The 17,425-nt window shown below is 46.3% G+C and overlaps 1 protein-coding gene across 6 annotated transcripts in view; it reads left to right on the top strand.

Annotated features, from left to right (window-relative positions):
- The first annotated feature begins 320 nt into the window (after nt 1-320).
- The window catches only part of MICALL1 (MICAL like 1), a 32,198-nt gene continuing 15,093 nt past the window's right edge, over nt 321-17,425 (top strand). The window contains exons 1-7 of one of the 6 annotated variants that reach the window (XM_083573510.1): nt 428-769; nt 865-1,123; nt 8,411-8,459; nt 11,738-11,879; nt 13,008-13,108; nt 14,948-15,084; nt 16,623-17,170. In XM_083573510.1, coding sequence (XP_083429636.1) covers nt 978-1,123; nt 8,411-8,459; nt 11,738-11,879; nt 13,008-13,108; nt 14,948-15,084; nt 16,623-17,170 — 1,123 coding nt within the window. In that variant the 5' untranslated portion in view covers nt 428-769; nt 865-977. Of the gene's footprint in view, nt 1,124-8,410; nt 8,460-11,737; nt 11,880-13,007; nt 13,109-14,947; nt 15,085-16,622; nt 17,171-17,425 lie in introns of all 6 variants that reach the window. The other 5 variants (XM_083573512.1, XM_083573511.1, XM_083573509.1 and 2 more) reach the window with 5 other exon arrangements.

Raw genomic sequence — 17,425 nt, 5'->3', positions numbered from 1 at the left:
CCACAACTACCAATCCTTTAGCACCAAACTCTTGCTTGTATGCCTGGTCTCCTCCAGCCCAGTGTCATGTTATGAAGAGCCTGATGGAGCAGACCAAAAACCCATCTAGCCCCGGAAGTGGGGAACCTGAAGCAACTAAGGGACTCAAAACTCCCACCAGCCCGAGCCAACAGAGGCCGATGGTCGGGGTGTGAGTGTTGGGAGTTGTAGTACAGCAACACCTGGTGGACCAAAGCTTGCCCCCCGCCCCTTGATCTCTAGACCAAATATCCCGCTTCCCACAGAAGCCACTTCGGTGCTTCCGGGAAGCTCACAGACCCGTTTCCCGCGGATGCAGCTGGCGCTGAGCAGCCCGCTGCCTCTGCCCATGGAAGCTCCATTTGGTGTTCCTAAAAATAAACTGCCGCATCTCCAGCCAGCGCGCTCCGCTGCCGGAGTCCGTCCCCTCTCGGCTGCCGGGGAGCGAGGCATGCCCTCCTGCTCCTCTCCAGCCCGGCGGCCGCGCCGCACCTCCCTTCGCCCGCCAGCTCGCGGCCCAGACGGGCTTCTCTCCCGGGGCCGCTCCATGAGTAACCGCTCCGGTGGGGTCGGCGCGGGGATCATCATCATGGGCGGAGAAGCGGCGGCGGCGGCAGAGACAGGTCTGAGCAGAGCCCGGCGGTGCGGCTGGGCGAGAGAGGAAGGAGGCGCCCCCCGGGGGTAGGAGGCGAGCCGGGAGCCGGCAGAGGGAACCTGAGCGCGGGCCCCGGAGCTCAGCCTCCCCGCCCAAGCACGGGGCAAAGGAGCCGCGCCGGGCTGGGAGGCACAGACCCGCCTCGAGCCGCGCAGGAGCCGCCCGCATCCAACCAAGGCGCGCCTAGCCAGCCTGGCGCGGCTGCCTCTCCGCCCCATCCATGTCCCTTGGCCGGGCCAGGGCGGCGGCGGCGGCTCCCTGAGCCTGGACCCGCGCCCCGCTGCTCGGCTCGTCGCCCGCCCCGATGTCGGGGCCCCGCAGCGCCTTGCAGGCCTGGTGCCGCCGCCAGTGCGAGGGCTACCCGGGCGTGGAGATCCGAGACCTCAGCAGCTCCTTCCGGGACGGCCTGGCCTTTTGCGCCATCCTCCATAGGAACCGGCCTGATTTGCTGTGAGTACCGGGCGAGCGCCTCAGACCCCCGACCCCACCTCACCGCGCCCCCCTCCGGGACTAGGCCCAGCAGCCGCGCTCTCGCCTGGGCAAGCAGCCCGCCCGGGGAACGACTCCTCTGCGGCTGCGGAATGGAGATTTGAAAAGAGGGCAGGGGAGGAACAAGCCGTAGAGAAGGAAGGAAGGAAGGAAGCCCCCTGGCCATGGGGTAGATGTGGGGTAGCCCTCGAGTGGGATTTAGACTCCTTAGGAAAGAGGAGAGGGAGCCCAGGTTGCCACACCTGGCAGGTAGGAGGGGAAGCCTTGTCAAGGGAAACATGCACTCAAGCGCACACCCTTCTGCTCCATATTCATTGATCCTGAGTGACTTCTGTCCTTTGCTCATTACAGTTGCCAGTACAAATTAGGGCCTCACCTCAAAAATGGGAGCCTAGAAAAGGCTGGAAGGAGAGTCCGCCCTTTTAATCCTTCTTTGATCACCCATAGATGTATATAGAGATTAGGGTAGTTAAAACGTGGGAGTAATTAATCTGCCTAAAGGTGATCTCATGACCCAGGTTGTGTGTAACCATGGTTTAGCCTGAACAAGCAGACGTAGAAGTTCCTAGACCAAAGATCATAGCGGCAGCTGCTGTACTATAGCAAGCAAAGCCATGGTGTTATGCTTGAACCCGGTCTCATGGTTCGGTCTTGCTGCAGAGGCATCGTGCGTTGTAACCAAAGTCTGTTTTTGGTTTATCACTCTCTATTTTTTGAGAGCGGGAGACAAACCATAAACCTGAGTCTGGAGGGGACACTAATGTAAACCATGACTTAACTATGGGTAGTGTATTAGGGCTGGGAAAGGAGCACTATGGCTGCAGTTAGGCTGGGAGGGACTTGCATATTTGATCATTCGTGCTAAGCCATAGTTTGGCTTAGTTTTACGTGCAAACTAGGCCCATATATAAGGGAATACCAGATGAAATCCTCAATCCATATCAAGGAAGAGAGGTTGTAGACTGTTTTTCTGAAGTCTGGGGTCTAGTTAGGCGGTTGAAAACATCCTTATCAAAGAGGATTTGGAGGGAGCAGATTGAACCTGATAATGGGGCTCCTCTTTGTTTGGGCTGCTCTGATGGGAGTGGTGGCCTCAGACTGCCATTGGTTTAGCTGCTCTGAAATCATAGAGGAGCTTTCCAGCCAAAAGAGAGGCATCTGATTATTGGGGTGCTGGTGGTGCCGTCTTAAAATCTGAATGCAACCTTTCATGTGCAACCTTTGATCAGTTCAGCTTCCTTATCTAACCCAGTACACTGTGGGGTTTCTTTATCACACACCTGGTTGTTGCAAACTGGTTGAGCCTTTTTCTTGAAAGAGAGACAGGTTGCCTTTAATATGTGATAGTGCCAACTTCTCCTGACAATTCAGTATTATCGTTGCCATTTAGTGTAGTAATTAATACTTCACCTTCTAATCTCATTTTGAAAGCTTCCTGCATTGTCTCAGACAATGTGCTGCTTCCTTCCATATTACTATTTATAAACATGACTTGTGAATTGCAGCACCGGAGAATAACATCCATAGACAAAAGCAAGAGATTGATGAATGTGACCTAGTTTGTGTCCTTCAGTGACTTCTGTGCTTGTATTACAATGGACGGTTGCATCTGGTTGCTGCTTCCTTATGATCTGATTAAGTGCTTGGGGAGAAAAATTGGTGCCGTTTCAACAGGAAACTTCCTTATGTAGAACTTTGAGAGTGTTCAAATGCAGGTCTTACTTGGCAAAGGTTTTAATTTAAAATAAAAATTTTAAAAATTAACTAGCATTTCGAATAACCATGTAGGTGAGAACTGGGAAACATGACCTTCCAGATGTTGCTGGACTACGAGCCCCATGATCCCTGACCATTGGCCATGCTGCCTGGGGCTGTGGGAGCTGGAGTCCAGCAGTATCTAGAGGGCCCTGCTGCAGACAGGGGATGGTATTTTTTAAAAAAATTCTTGAATTAGGACCTGTATGGTAGATTGGGACAAACAAAAACACAGTCTAGATACGATAGAAATTGAAAATAGTAAAAATGTTATAAAAACAAATTTAACATACAGTTAAAACTCATTAAAAACTTGACCATCATTATTTTTTTTTTAAAGAAGTCTTGTCTGTCAACTGGGAAACTATGAACAAAAGGGCCAACTGAACTTTTGGGAGAGAGAATTCAGCAATTGAGTAGTTCCCAAGAAGGTCTTTTTACTGTTAGCCACACCTCCTTTGGTGGCAGAACAGGGCTACTGATGGCAACAGTAATGGACAGTAGGTTCGTTTTCATCATGCTCTGCCTCAAAGGTTCCTAGGGCATTTACTGACCTCTGCAGGAGACAGATTGCTGGGGTAGATTTTCCAGAAACACGTGAAGTCTCTGGTTTTGATTTTCTTGCAAGGCGGCCTTACACAAGCCAGTAGTCTCTCAGCTTCAGACCCTTCCCTCTCTGCTATTTGGAATCAAGAATACTGGCCTACCTTACAAAGCCATAAGGATAATTTATTGTGGTAATGCATGTAAATGGTGCCAAGGTGCGACCTGAAAGTGCATGAGACTTGCTGAAGTCTAAGAAAGTCTAGGCAATTACCTGGATAGGTGACCATCTGGGCACCTTATGTACCCTGCATTGGATTCTATAACCGAAGAAAAGCAGAACGTAATTTTAAAAATAAATATTCCCTTGTTATATGTGTGTTATATTATCATCATCATGATTGGCCCTTTTTTATGAGAACATTTGCTACTCTTCAGAATGGAGACTGAATTGTGCTAACACATTATCTTGGTGATTTCTACTCTAATTCTGAGATGTTTTCAGTGTAGACACAGAAGGTTAGCTGCTAATTAAATCAGCTTCGGTTTAGCACAGGTCCGCACCACATGCAAGAGAGTAAACCCACAACCTGTAGCAAACAAGGTTTTGTTACTAGGACATTGTTCTATCTTCACAGGTGGAGAAGTTCTTGCCAAGGGTCTCCACGGAGTGCTGTGTGACATTGACGTGCGATGACAGACAGGCATGAAAACAGTGAACAATTCATATACTTTTTAGATGTGTGTGGCAGCTGTTAAGGGTCCAAAAAGCAGCTGTTTAAAGAGCATGTGGCCTAAGCCAGCATCTGAACAAGTGGGTCAGAAGAGCTACATTCAGCAGTGGCAAACTTCTTCTCCAAACAGCTTTCCTATCCCATTAAGCAGAAGTCGTTGCTGCTAAATATCCAGGACATAAATCTCTTTTCTAGCAGATGGTCTAACTAAGCACTTCTCAGTTTAGTGAACTATACTGCAGACTTGACACATAGGACCTTACAAGGACATGGCACGTTAAGAAAGGATTTTCGAAGCAGCATCTAAGGGGAGTGTTGAATCATTTTAACCACTTTAGTATGCCTTGATTTGGAAGCAGGGGATCTAAGAGTGGAAAGAACCACTCAAACAGATCAAAAGCAGACCCTCTCTCCTTCCCTTCATATTAATGGGTTCTGGCTGTGTTGCAAGGTCCTCCACATGGACTGGCTGTTTCAGCTGAGGCCTTGGAGAACTCAAAGAATCTGCTTAGACCACAGTGAATTCTATAAAAGCCCTGAATGCTCACATGCAGCTGTGCTATTAATCATTGCCACAGCTTACACAGACCATATGATCAGGGCTTTGTGTGGTAAAAAGTAATAGAATTGTTGAGTTGGAAGGGACGGTGAGGATCATCTAGCTCAACCCCCATTCAATGCCGGAATCTTTTGTCCAAAGTGGGGCTTGAATCCACAACCATGCTCTACTGACTGAGCTATCCCAGCTGCGCTACCACCAAATAAATCAAAACTCCGCTAAGGAAAGATTTCTGTGACTTGAATAGAATACTTTTAAATTCTTACTTTGCGTAATTTAGTCTGTATGTTTACTGACTTATTCAGCTTGCACTAGTTATAGGGGAGGAATGTTCTGCCTATTGGCCATGTGAAATCTTGCAGTCATTTTGACCTGAGATTTCACCAGGGGTTGTCAACGTGCTTTTAAGCATATCTTCACAATCTTAAGGACTAGGAACTTGATTTTTTTTTAAAGTATAGGCACCAAAGAAGCTGAATTATGTTATTTCCCCCTTCCCTGCGCACCATTGTGGAATACACACAGCTCTATTTGTTGGGGGCACTGAAACTGCCTTCGTATACATCATTGGTGGTGAACTAGATATGGGTTGAGGAAGAGGATGATAGACCCCTCCACCCTCTCTGTTCATTGTGGCCATTCAGTGAAGGTGATGTGTGGCAACCCATATGTTCCTTGTCATTCACTCGCACCTGGAATAAGCCTTGCCCTTTTGTTTTCAGGGTAGTCGCTCCTTTTTCTGACTACACAATGAACCAGAGGAGCCTGGGATCAGACACAGCTTTTCAAACCCTGGGCCAGTGAGTTGCATGTTGGTTCAATTTGACCAATGAGCTCTCTCTCTCTCCTGTATCAGTATTAATACCATCCTTGGGCTCAGTGAAGTTTTCTCTGGGCTGTGGTGCCTCTGTACATGCCAAGCATTAAGACACCTTTTATATACGAGCAGCTAGTCAATGTTGTGTCCTGGCTGCATATAATTCCCGTGCTTTATTTTTTTGTATGTGAGATGATGACAGAGGAGGTGTTTCATATTAAGATTAACAAATAAATCACAAAGAGAAATCCCTGCTGCTTTAGAGTTAGCAGCTAGAGGCCCTGGGCTAAACCTGGCTCCTGAGAGGCGCTGCCTGGCTCTCTGTGCTGCTAACCTGGGGGCAAGATGGATATAGAGAAATCAGCATCTGTGGTACGGGATAGGGATTAAGGCCCATCAGCTCCCCCTCACCTCTCAAAGTAGGTTTCTAAGATTATTAGTTGCACAGAGAGAGAAGTTTGCAATATCATATGACCCACTTTTGCCTCTGCGTTGCCTAAACCCGCTCCAGCTTTGAGCCGAGCCCCTCCTGGCTGTATCTGTGCTGAAATCCCATCCTTTCTTAGTGAGTAGTTCCTGCAGTTGAGTCTCCATTGGATGGATGAGCTTAAAAGCAGTACTGCTAGGAGGCCTTGCTGGGAAATGCACAAACCTTGCTTGGATGAGGAAAAAAAAGTGTTTTGTCCTCCTGGAGAAAAATGAATGTTTAGCTTCACGTGTCTTTGATTATCCAGTTGTGAACTTCCTCGACTCCGGCTATAACTAGCACATTTCACGCCGTGTTTCTGAGCTGCTGCTCTCAGCTGCATCTTTTCCTTCATTCCTCCCTCCCTCTTTCACTATTGCTCAGCAAGCTTACGTTGCTCAAGGAAAGCTCATGCAGAACAGGAGTGCCTTATATTCCATCTTGCCCTGAAGGATCTAGTAGTTAGTCAGTGGCCAGAAGGTTCTTCACTGAGGTCACTTCAGTAATGGGAATACCCACACTGTGCTAGCTAGGTTTGCTTAGGCTGATTTGAAGATCAAACTTTTTGGGGCCTGAAATGGGCACCCCTGAAACAGATGCAGTAATGATACTGGGTGGTGCATAAAAAGCAACTCTAATACTGGAATGGCATGAATGAATTCTATTTCTATGCTCTCAGGTCCCTCTTATTTCCAGGACTTGCATATAAGGCTAAAAAAGTGCACCTTTTTTTCCTCTCGAGGGCACTTGCTCAGCAATATGCCAGTGAGATGGCAAAGTTCGCTCTGTGTTTTGTGAGAGGAGCATTGCTAGGTAGGGCCCGCAAATTGAAACTCTTCTTACTTGGCAGTTTTTATAAGTAACATGAATAACAGGAAAAGAAAGACATGCACAGACCAGACCTACATATGTTTGTTCAGGAAGTTAGCCATATGGAGTTCCTGAGAAAGTATTCATAGGATTTCAGTCAAAGTTAGATTTTGTTATCCTTAAGTCTGCAATTCATAAATCAACACGGGACATGTTGTATAGCTTGTTAAGTGCTAAAACTCTTTAGGGTAGCAGGAGAACAGACTAAATTAAAAATAAAATCCTTGTGCAACTGATGAAATGCATCCATGTGAAGAAAGGGAGCTTAGCCTCATCCTTAATCAAAGTGCTTGTTTTCTTGCACATGAAGCAGCAGGGGGTTGGACTAGATGACGCTCTGGGTCCCTTCCAGCCCTACAATTCTATGATCTTTGACTTCATCTCAGGTGCGTGGAGATGCCTAATTAAGGGTTTAAAATACACACACAATTGCTGAGATCATTGGACAGATGGTGCCATCATAACCAATCATGGTTGCTGTTATGGTGGATGTGCAACAACTCAGACATTTGCAGATCATGCCCTAGCTTGTTAAGTTTCCTCCTTTGCGAAAGGTACTGGAAATCTTGGCAAATGTTACCTCTTTTGCTGAACAAGCGTCCACACCATTAGCAATTAAGTGCCACTGGGTAGTTTTAGACTCTGGATGTAATGGTCTTATACCCCACCCCCTTTAGGTGGAAGCACTAACTTACTTCACAGTGTGGCAACCCACAGCCTTCCCCTATGATGCTGTCATTGCTGTACACACAGTTTTTCTTCAACTACAGGATGCTAGGGTAGAGTTGCCAGATTTCAAAAAAGGTTTTTTTGTTGTTGTTTTGGCCAAAATCTCCCCCCCCCCAAATTGAAGTTTTTGAGCTGTTTTTTAAAGGAAATTTGCCAAAAACCCAACACTTCTGACATGGGTTGCCATACACCTGGGTTTTCCCTGACATTTTTACCGGTTTTGGGAAATTGTGCCCAGATGCTATTTCCAACGGACAAATCCCAGATACATCCAGAAAATTCCGGACGTATAGCAGCCCTCTGCTAGGGGAAATGTCATGTGTGAAGCAATCCACATGATGGTGTATCCCTATTTGGATAGACTGAAATGTCATACGTGTACTGGCTAAGAACATATTGGTGTAGAACTGTACAGTACCTTTGTGGAGCAGCAGTGGAAGTGTTGGTTTTCTTTTGAAAATAATAATAAGAACCAAAGCTCACTTTTCATCTTTGGTCGCCCTAAAATCGAGGTTCTACGGCCTGCATTTCCTGCCTTTGTGTTTTGTAAAATGCCGTAGTCGGAAGCTTTCTTTTCCTGCCTGTAACATCAAGGACAATTAAACTACAAAGATTCTGTGGTTTGAAAAGTGTGCTTTGAAGTGTCTCTATACTAATGGTTACCCAGAGATGCTGCCTCTCAGATCTCATGTGTGATCTGGTATAGATTGAACTGTGCTTCCTGCTCCTCTTGTAACACTACCTTTATTTATTATTATTATTTTTTTCCTTTCAGGGACTTTAATTCGCTTTCCAAGGACAATGTATACGAGAACAACCGCTTGGTGAGTCCCTGCCTCTGTCTTCTCTCTTGACTACTTCACTTAATTCTGACGCCATTCTGGCTTACAGCAGGTTTTGAAAAAATCCCAGGTGCCTGGTTGCCCAGGTGTCTAGAAAATACGATGCTGGTACTCAGATATTTTGGCAACTGTTTCCAACCCTGGCTGCATGATTGTGTTTCTGATGGCTGCATTCACTTCTTGAAGTACAGAGGGGATTATCCCTCTTATCTCTTCCTAACTAAATATAAGTATGTTGATATCCAGCGAGTGAAGATATTGAAGTATAAATAAATATAAATAGTCATTAATTAATAATAAATATAGAATCACCCAAAAGATCATCTACTGTGCCCACCAGGATGATCTTGTGTGCTTCTGTTTTTGTGTTCTTCTAAGTATCCAGGTTCTGCAATTCACTCGCTTGCAAATTCCAAATGTTCAGTCTATATAAAGAAATGAGGATGTTCCCTTTTCATCTGATGAATGTGAACTGCCTTGTCCAGTAACTACCAGCTTTTGCTTCTGGAAAGTGTTACACCTTCAGTTTTCTGCAAAGTTTAAATGGATGCGTGTAAGGCATGTGGACCAAAGTTTTGGATCGTGAGCTGCTTAATGTTTCTGGGATAGAGATGGGCCTGGCAAGGGAATTGGTTTGTACAGGAAAAGGAGCAGAAATGAAACTGAAAGCAGCCAGTACTGAAAAGAAGGAAGAATGTGTTCACTTAGGAAGTTTGTATGACTTTATCTCAGCTTAATAAGATGAAATACGAATTAGACTTTTGGCTGCACACACAGACTCTTGGATCCTTTCTTCCTTGTACAAACAAACTGTTAGCTATAGTTTCCCATTTTGTCTGAACTAGGAAACTATGGTTAATAGCTTCAGAACAAGCTGGAATTTTGAAACCTTTTAGCTAAGTTTTAATCAGTGTAGAGCCATGGAATTTAATGAACATTACTAAGTTGGTGAGGGGCAGAAGGGGCTTGGCAACCTGGGAAGGCAACCCATCTAGGAAGAGGAAAATTCTAATCCTAAACCTCCGCTGTCTTGTGGGATATCTTTGGGAGAAGAAAAAGCTGAGGAGTAAACCCTAGACAAATCTGGAGTCCTCAAGACGGTTGGATGGTGCCTTTTACACCTCCTTCTGGCAACTCCTGCAGCCAAGCTGGTACCAAACATATTGCTCTGCTTTCCTTTAGACCACATCAGCGAGGCCAAGAGAGGGGTTTTGTTGCCTGGGCAGTCCAGGACCTTCATACACACTGCCCAGGTTTGTGCCCCAGGAAGATCATTTTGGTGCTGCTAACACAGCAGTTTGGTTTCACCCTCGGAGGCACACTCCATTGTCTCTCTAGACAGTCTGATGCTGACTAGACGTAACCTGAAGACTCCCTGACATGTTTGCTTGCTTGTGTGAAGGATGGGGCAAAGGCCCCAAAGGCTCTCTCCTTCCTTCCTTCCTTCCTTCCTTCCTTCCTTCCTTCCTTCCTTCCTTCTTTCTTTCTTTCTTTCTTTCTTGTTGTTTTTATTAATGTCATATGCCACCATTCCTCCCAAAGGAGGCTGTGACTTATTAAGATGAGATATGGCCATCTGAATGTGGTCAGTGTACAGCTCCATCCTTATTCAAACAGACTGAATAAAACTAGTTGCAACCAGACTGTATTTGTTAGAAACTCTCTCCCCACCCTCCACTCTGTTCCTTAAAAACAGAAATCAAGTTCAGATTTCCAGGGTAGCATATGAGATTCCACATTTGCACAGCAAACTTGCAGACCCAAATATGCAGCCCAGCATGATGGACTTGCCATGACAGTGGAGGAATGTGCTTAGATTTCTCTTTGTGGCCTGCCAGCGATACCAAGCAAGTGTAAATAATAATCTCAGCTGGGCAAACAAGCGTTGATGTAATTGCAGACTTCTGCTGGAGATGGGCTGGTTCTGACATAATCCTTTGTGGTTCCATTCTGGAAAACGCCAGAGCAAACCATATGTACCGTACAAATGTTCATGCATACTTAGTCAAGAGTGCCTTTATTGAAGTTTTGCCTTGTACGTTTCCCTTGGCACTAAAGTCATGGTACCAGGCTTTCTTACCGTGTTTAAATTCCCAGCCCAAGACCAAATGGAACCAAGCAGAAGTTTTCAAGTTTGATCCCTGGTATCTCCAGGTAGCACTAGGAGAGACTGAAATCCTTGAGAGCCACTGCCTGTGAGCATAGACCATTCTGAGCTAGAGGGACTAATAGTCTGATTCAGTATAAAACAGCTTCCTAGGTTCCTACTACTGTGGTGGGCAGATCTCCCATTTCTGTGTGACTGGTATTTGTTTAATATGCATCTCTTCCTAGTGTTTTGTTCAGTGTTGTTTTCTTATGTTTTATATTGATTGCAACCACTTTGAACACATATTTCTGGAGGGGCGGAATGGGAAAAAGCAATTTTAAGCAAATAAATAAATAAAACATACTCCGCACAATATGATTTATTCTTTATATTTGATAAGCGCCAACATTCTCAAACTGAGGGAGAGAGCCTCAAGGTCACCCAGTAAGTCCTGTGGTGCAGCTGAGAATTGGTCAGAGTCCAAATTCTGACTAATGGGCCATGCTGGAAGCAAATACAGCGTCGTCATCTCTATTACTTCTGCTTCATTCTCTGTCCCCGAGCAATTGCTAATGACTAGAGAAATTTACTTTGCCATACCCTGGCAGGGGCACTTCTATTGCTACTAACTTCTCCCCAATTAAAGTGTGTGTGTGTGTGTAAGTAATATATATATATAGAGAGAGAGAGAGAGAAAGAGAGAATTTTTTTGGGGGGAGGGGGGTGTTAAACTAAAATGGTGGAAAGGATCATTGGACCCTTGCTGAAATTTCAGAGGTGTACAATAAAAAAGCTCTGCTGGTTCAGGCCAAAGGTCCACCTCTTCTGGCACCCGATGCCCATGGGAAGCCCGAAAGCAGACCTGAGCACAGCAACACTCTCCCAACCTGTTATCCCCGACAACTTGTGATCCCCTGGCATTCAGAGGAATGCTGCATCTGACAGTGGAGGCAAAACATAGTCATTGTGACTGGTAGCAATGCCAATGGAAAGAGGTGGTATGAGTGGCCTAGGTCCCAATATGTGTCATCTTCCTTATTAGTTCCTTCTGTCCTGCAAGTTTCTACTTGGCGACTTCTGCCCTTATTTTGTTCCGCCAGTGGTGCGTGCCTGTCTCTTTCTCAGAGTCAGCTTCCGCTTCCTGATTGTCTGCTCTTTGTTGCCTTTGCAGGCCTTTGAGGTGGCTGAGCAAGAGCTGGGGATCCCTGCCCTGCTGGATCCCAGTGACATGGTCTCCATGAAGGTCCCCGACTGCCTCAGCATCATGACCTATGTCTCTCAGTATTACAACCATTTCAACAACCCCAACCAAGGTGAGAGCTCCGAAGCAGGGTATTTTCCTACAGTTACCCCTCCAGGGATCTGAATGACACAGTTACCCCTCCAGGGATCTGAATGACACAGTTACCCCTCCAGGGATCTGAATGACCGCTCCATGACAATATTGGCACCTTTGCTCGCTTGCAGTCCATAAAGTTGTTCGCAGTGGCGAGCACTGGCTTCTCCAAGCTTGATGAATCCATGCCCTTCTCCTAGAACCTTTAGCCCTCCAGATGTTGCTGAACTACCAACTCCCATCATCCCTTGTCTGTGGCCATACTTACTGGGGCTGATGGGAGTTGTAGTTCAGCTGCTGAGTCTTGCCTTTGGTGAGTGGGTTAGTAGATTCCAAACTACCATACTGGGAGCAATACACCATCACCCTTCCTGAGACTGGCGTGGGGCAGGACACAGAACACTTACCTGCTCCTAATTGGCCAAATTTTGCAGATGCCAAGAACTGCACATGGTTTTAATGATGCTGCTTAATGCTTCTGGGCTCTGTGCTGAAAGCAGAGCTTAAGGGCTCATTGCAGCTTTGAAGTATAAAGGAGTGGGGTGAATAGTTTGCCCACAACAACCGGAAAGAACAGAAACTCATGTAGGCTGTGCTGCCACCCCTGTCTAGGTGTTTTCAACTATGAGACAGTAGCCAAGTGAGAAAATCCAGGTAGGCCAATTCCACCTTGTCAAATGCACTGATTGTTCACAACTTCTGGCCCTGAAAGCATACAGGCTAAAAGGGGGTGGGGGTGGATATGCAAATCCATCTCCAGTGTCCCTGCATTTAGCAGCTCAGCTTCAGACCCATGTTGAGAGGGGAAGTCTGAAGGGAGATTCTAAATGCGTTCACCCAACAGGCCTAGAATCCTCCCCATGAGCCTCTCCATGCCTTAGCTGGTTCTCGATCGCAAGGATCCTAAGCACACTCACCCAAATACATTAAGACTCCCTTTTCTGACTTTCCCTCTGGTTTGTGTTCAGAGATGTGCTTGGGTACATGTACTTGTCCCCTGCCCACTTTTAGCCCACATGCTTTCAGGTGAGCACCTGAAGAGGGCTTCTGTCTTTTACTGACTCATCAGCCACCATCATGGATTGGTTCCTATCTGTCTTTGCAGCCAGAGTCCTCCCGCCTATGAAGCACCCTGCAGTTGCCTCCTCACCTACTCTGCCAGCACACAAACCTGTGCCTGCCTCCGAGACCACATCAGCACCCAAGGTACTGAGCCTGCTCCTCTGATCGGTCAGATGTCTCTAGCCTGCTTCAGGTTCCAGTTTCTGAATCGAATCTTTCCAAAAGCGAGCGATTCAAAAAGTATGACTGATCATTCTGTCCTCTTCAGCTTTGAAGAATTTACGGGTCTCCTTTTGTGGTTACTGCGGCAGCGTTTATATTGTTTCTGCACTTGACACAGAGATATGTATATTTCAGGAAGGGGAATGCAGTGTATAGAGCAGGTGTTACTCACAAAGTTGAATGCAGCCGTTGTGCCACTAATAACAGCCCACAAAGGCAGGGGTGGCCCTTTAGGTATTGTTAGTCTTCCAACTCCCAGCAGCCTCAGCAGCATGGCCAATGGTCAGGGATCATGGGAGTTGTAGTCCAATAATATCTATAGGGTTAGAGGTTCTCTTGTAAGGGTTTGCTAAACCTTATGTTTATGCTACCTGCCAGTTATTGCAAAAAAAGGGGTGTTTTAGCACCATGCATGCCACAATACTTGGGTTGTAAATTGTGCAGGTCTGGTGTAGAGAGATGCTATTATTCCTGATATCCGAGGGCCTTTTTTTTTTTAACATAATTGAGTATTTTGAAATAACTATCCCTTAGCTCACACCAGTCGTTGCTGTGTTTACAGGATATCAGCCCTACATATCTTGTTTCACCTTGGGATAAAAACAATTCTATTGTAAACAACCTCCTGCGACAAGGGTCAACATTTTTGCCCAGGGCAAATAGCAAACCTGTTAAACCTTGCCATGCACATTTCAAACTAGTATTCAGTTGCACATAGAGACTGTGAAACAGAGCTTGCCTCTGGACAGGGTTGCTGTATGATAAACACCTGTCTTTCTTCAGTCAGCAATAATGCATGAAGACAAAGTACTGGCTTCCTCCATGGCTTCTCAGTATAACACTTTCTACTGCCAACAGTTCCACATGATCATGTCAAACAATAACACAGAAGCCTGCAATCATCCGGGGAATGGAAACATGCATGCGAAGAAGGAGGTGACAGTGAATTGGAGATCCTGCAAAGTTGTGCAGCACATTTGCTCAGGCTTAACAATACATTCAAAATCCAAAAGAGAGCATAGCATGCCTCTCTGCTGAAACTCAGAAACTTTCATCTTTACAAGTGAAAACGTAGACAGATCTTTTAGCATAACTTAATCAGAAGGTTTTTTGGGGGGGGTTGCTACTACCAGAGTCCATAGAAAATTGCTTTGGTGTGTGTGTGGATGTGGCATGTACCCCTCTGGTTGGCCACTCCTGATTACAGAAAACAAACCAGTTATCCGCAAATTGAGAGTAAGCCAAATAATGCAAACCAATCGGAGGTAACAACTGGATTTCTGAAGAAGAAGGAAAGTCAAGATACGGCTTCTATTCTGAAAAGAATAGTGTAACCTGGATGCTATATATGTGCCTCTTTCAAGGGTCTTGTTGAGAGATTTAGTAGTTCCCATGAGCTGTTGAGAATTTTACATTATTGAACTGGTATTGGAAGATTTCCCTCTTCCTCCTTGGCAGTCATCGTAGGAAAGAGCATCATGCTCCATTCATTCCAAGACTGGCTGAGAGCCAGAGCATCTTGCTGAGATCTGGGCTGCGGATGTTGGATAAGTCGCTTCTTAATACTTTGAACTGGGTGGGGCAGGAATTTGCAGCACAGTGGAGCCCTAAGTTGGTAAGCAACCCTAGTACCTGAATAGATCTTTCTTCAGGTTTGAGGCTCTGCTGTGCTAGACAAGAGTCCTCTTGAGGCCAGTCCCAAGAATGTCTGAATCTCTTTGTTTGTGGAGGCATTCTTACGCCACCTTTCTGTTGCCACAGGATGAGGATGCTGCAGGCCTGGCGGAGCAGTCCCAGCGAACCACCCTGAGCAGCACTTGCGCAGCTTGCCAACAACACGTCCACTTGGTCCAGCGCTACCTGGCTGATGGCAAGCTGTACCACCGCCAGTGCTTCAGGTAAGCTCTTCGTCCTCACTGAAGACCAAGTGGAGCCACCTGCTCTCCTGTAGCCTTATCCTTCTTTGCCAGGCATGGCCTTCTAATTATGCCAAGCCCACGGAGATCATCTCTGTTTTCTGAGTTGTGAGAACACACTACCTGCATATTTTTGCCAGCTACCATGAGGTCAGTAACTTCATTATGAAAAGAGAGAAATAAGCAGCAGACTAAAACTTCTGTACTTGAGTGGGTCCCATAATTGCTGCTGTTCTGAGAATCAGGCAGAAGGGGCTTTACTTGGCTGGTGGTTGTCCTCTATTTGTCTTTATAGGATATTGTCCTCGTTTAGATAGATAGATAGATAGATAGATAGATAGATAGATAGATAGTCCAGTAGCACCTTAGAGACCAACTAAGTTTGTTCTTGGTATAAGCTTTTGTGTGGATGCACACTTCTTCAGATATGTCCTCCTTTAATTAGTATTTAAATTAAAAGCTTTCTTTTTAAGGCTGCATTTCAGTACAATAGGAGGACTTCTGTTTCATGTCCTTCTCCCCACAACGCCCAGAATCTGCTCCTGAGGGTCCCCCCAAACCTCCAGGGCTGATTTTGATGGTACGAAGGGGTGCTGGAGAGGACATTGCGCACACAAACGTCTGTTGTAGTAGTGGAGCTGCCACATTGGATACAGCTCAAGGTCCTCTCTAAGAGATGATTCCAAAAATATGACATCAGGTAAAACACAGATTGCAACAGCAGCCAGTGAATAGTAGCTACAAAGTAGTCAGACTTTTAAACAATGTACAGCCCAGCATAAAAATAGCCACAATGTCCAGATAAACTGAAGATTAAAACCCAGTCCTCTAAAACCCAACAGCTTAAAAAGAAAAAAGAAAGCTGAAACAGATGGGGCTTCAAGGCTTTTTCACACCAGTACTGTAGGTTAAATGATGAGGTCATATCAATTTTTTCAAAAATATGGGCAAGTGTGGGACTATAGAACTATACTGTGATGTTCTGCTACTTAAATCCATGAGGCTCATAAGTCTCGCTCTCATTCCCAGGTGTGATCTGCTTTCCGTGTTACCGGCGTGCGACTGTAGTGTAGAAAAAGTGAGGGGCATTTTCTCAGGAAAGAGGCACATTTTCCAAACCAGCTTTGATTGTTTTACTTAGGATGTCTTTTCTCTGAGGAATAAAATGTACTTGATTAACTTTATGGTGTCATATTTGCCCACACAAAAAGGGAAGACAGATCCAGCCCCGGAGAGCAAAACTGCTTTTGAGTTTAAGTCATGTGAGAGAGACGGCACCAGCCTCTGCTCTGAAAACCTTATAGCCTGAGTTAGAAGTGCAAATCAGTTGTAATTTCTACGTGGACAAATGGGGAATCAATAAACAGAGAAGCTAAGTGACTTAGCCTAGAGTGTCACAAGGCATCTTTGGTGAAGCTGTAAAGGGAAGTTTGTTCTTCTAAGGGTGCATGTGATCACAACTCCGCAATTCTTGCCTATCTCCACTGTTTGGTGACAGGCTTTGCTTGTGTCTCTGGCAGGTGTAAGGAATGCTCCAGCACTCTCCTCCCCGGTTCTTACAAGCCTGGACCTGAACTGGGCACATTTGTGTGCACCCAGCATCGTGGCAAGTTGGGCCTGAGCGGGAGGATAGAGCGCAGACCAAGCCCAGATCTTCAGCACGCGGGGGAAAGCGGAGAGGCTGGGATAGTGAGCACTGGTGCGGAGGAAGAGAACGGAATACTGGAGGAGCACCCATCAGCCGCGGAAGAGATAGGCAAAACGGGGGAGAGGGTAGCTGATGGAGTGGAGAACGAGATGCCTCTTGCGCAGCCAAAGAACGAAACACTCGCCCCTGCTCCCGGATCTGAAACCTGCTCCCAAACACCCCCCAAACCTCCTGTGCCAGCAAAGCCACCTCTGCTCATGCAACACGGGCAGCTCAAGGAGGCTCGGCCCACGCCTGCCCCCAGGAAGAGCACAGACACAGCAGCAGCCCTGTCACCGCCAAGCTCCCAGCCTGTTCCGAAGCCCAGAGCCAACGTGCAAAGCGAGGGATCCAGTGAGCCTGGCACTGGACTGGCCAATGGTAAGGAAATGCGTGCACAGAGGGAAGTAGTGAAGAACCCATCTGCAGCACCGTGGCAATAGCCAAACTGAAATGGGAGCCCTCATTTGCAGCTTGTGTGGATTGGAATCTTAGAATCACAGAAGGAACCTCAAAGGCCATCTAGTTAGACTCCTGAGGCAGGAAACCTGCTGCTACAACATCTCTGGTAGGTGGCCACCCGTGATGTTGCAGGAGCAGATTCCCTGCTGTCTCTTTTTTGTAAACTGCACTGCA

This window comes from Podarcis filfolensis (genome assembly GCF_964270895.1).
Source record: "Podarcis filfolensis genome assembly, chromosome: 10".
NCBI lineage: Eukaryota > Metazoa > Chordata > Lepidosauria > Squamata > Lacertidae > Podarcis > Podarcis filfolensis.
This window is presented reverse-complemented; position numbering and strand designations above follow the sequence as displayed.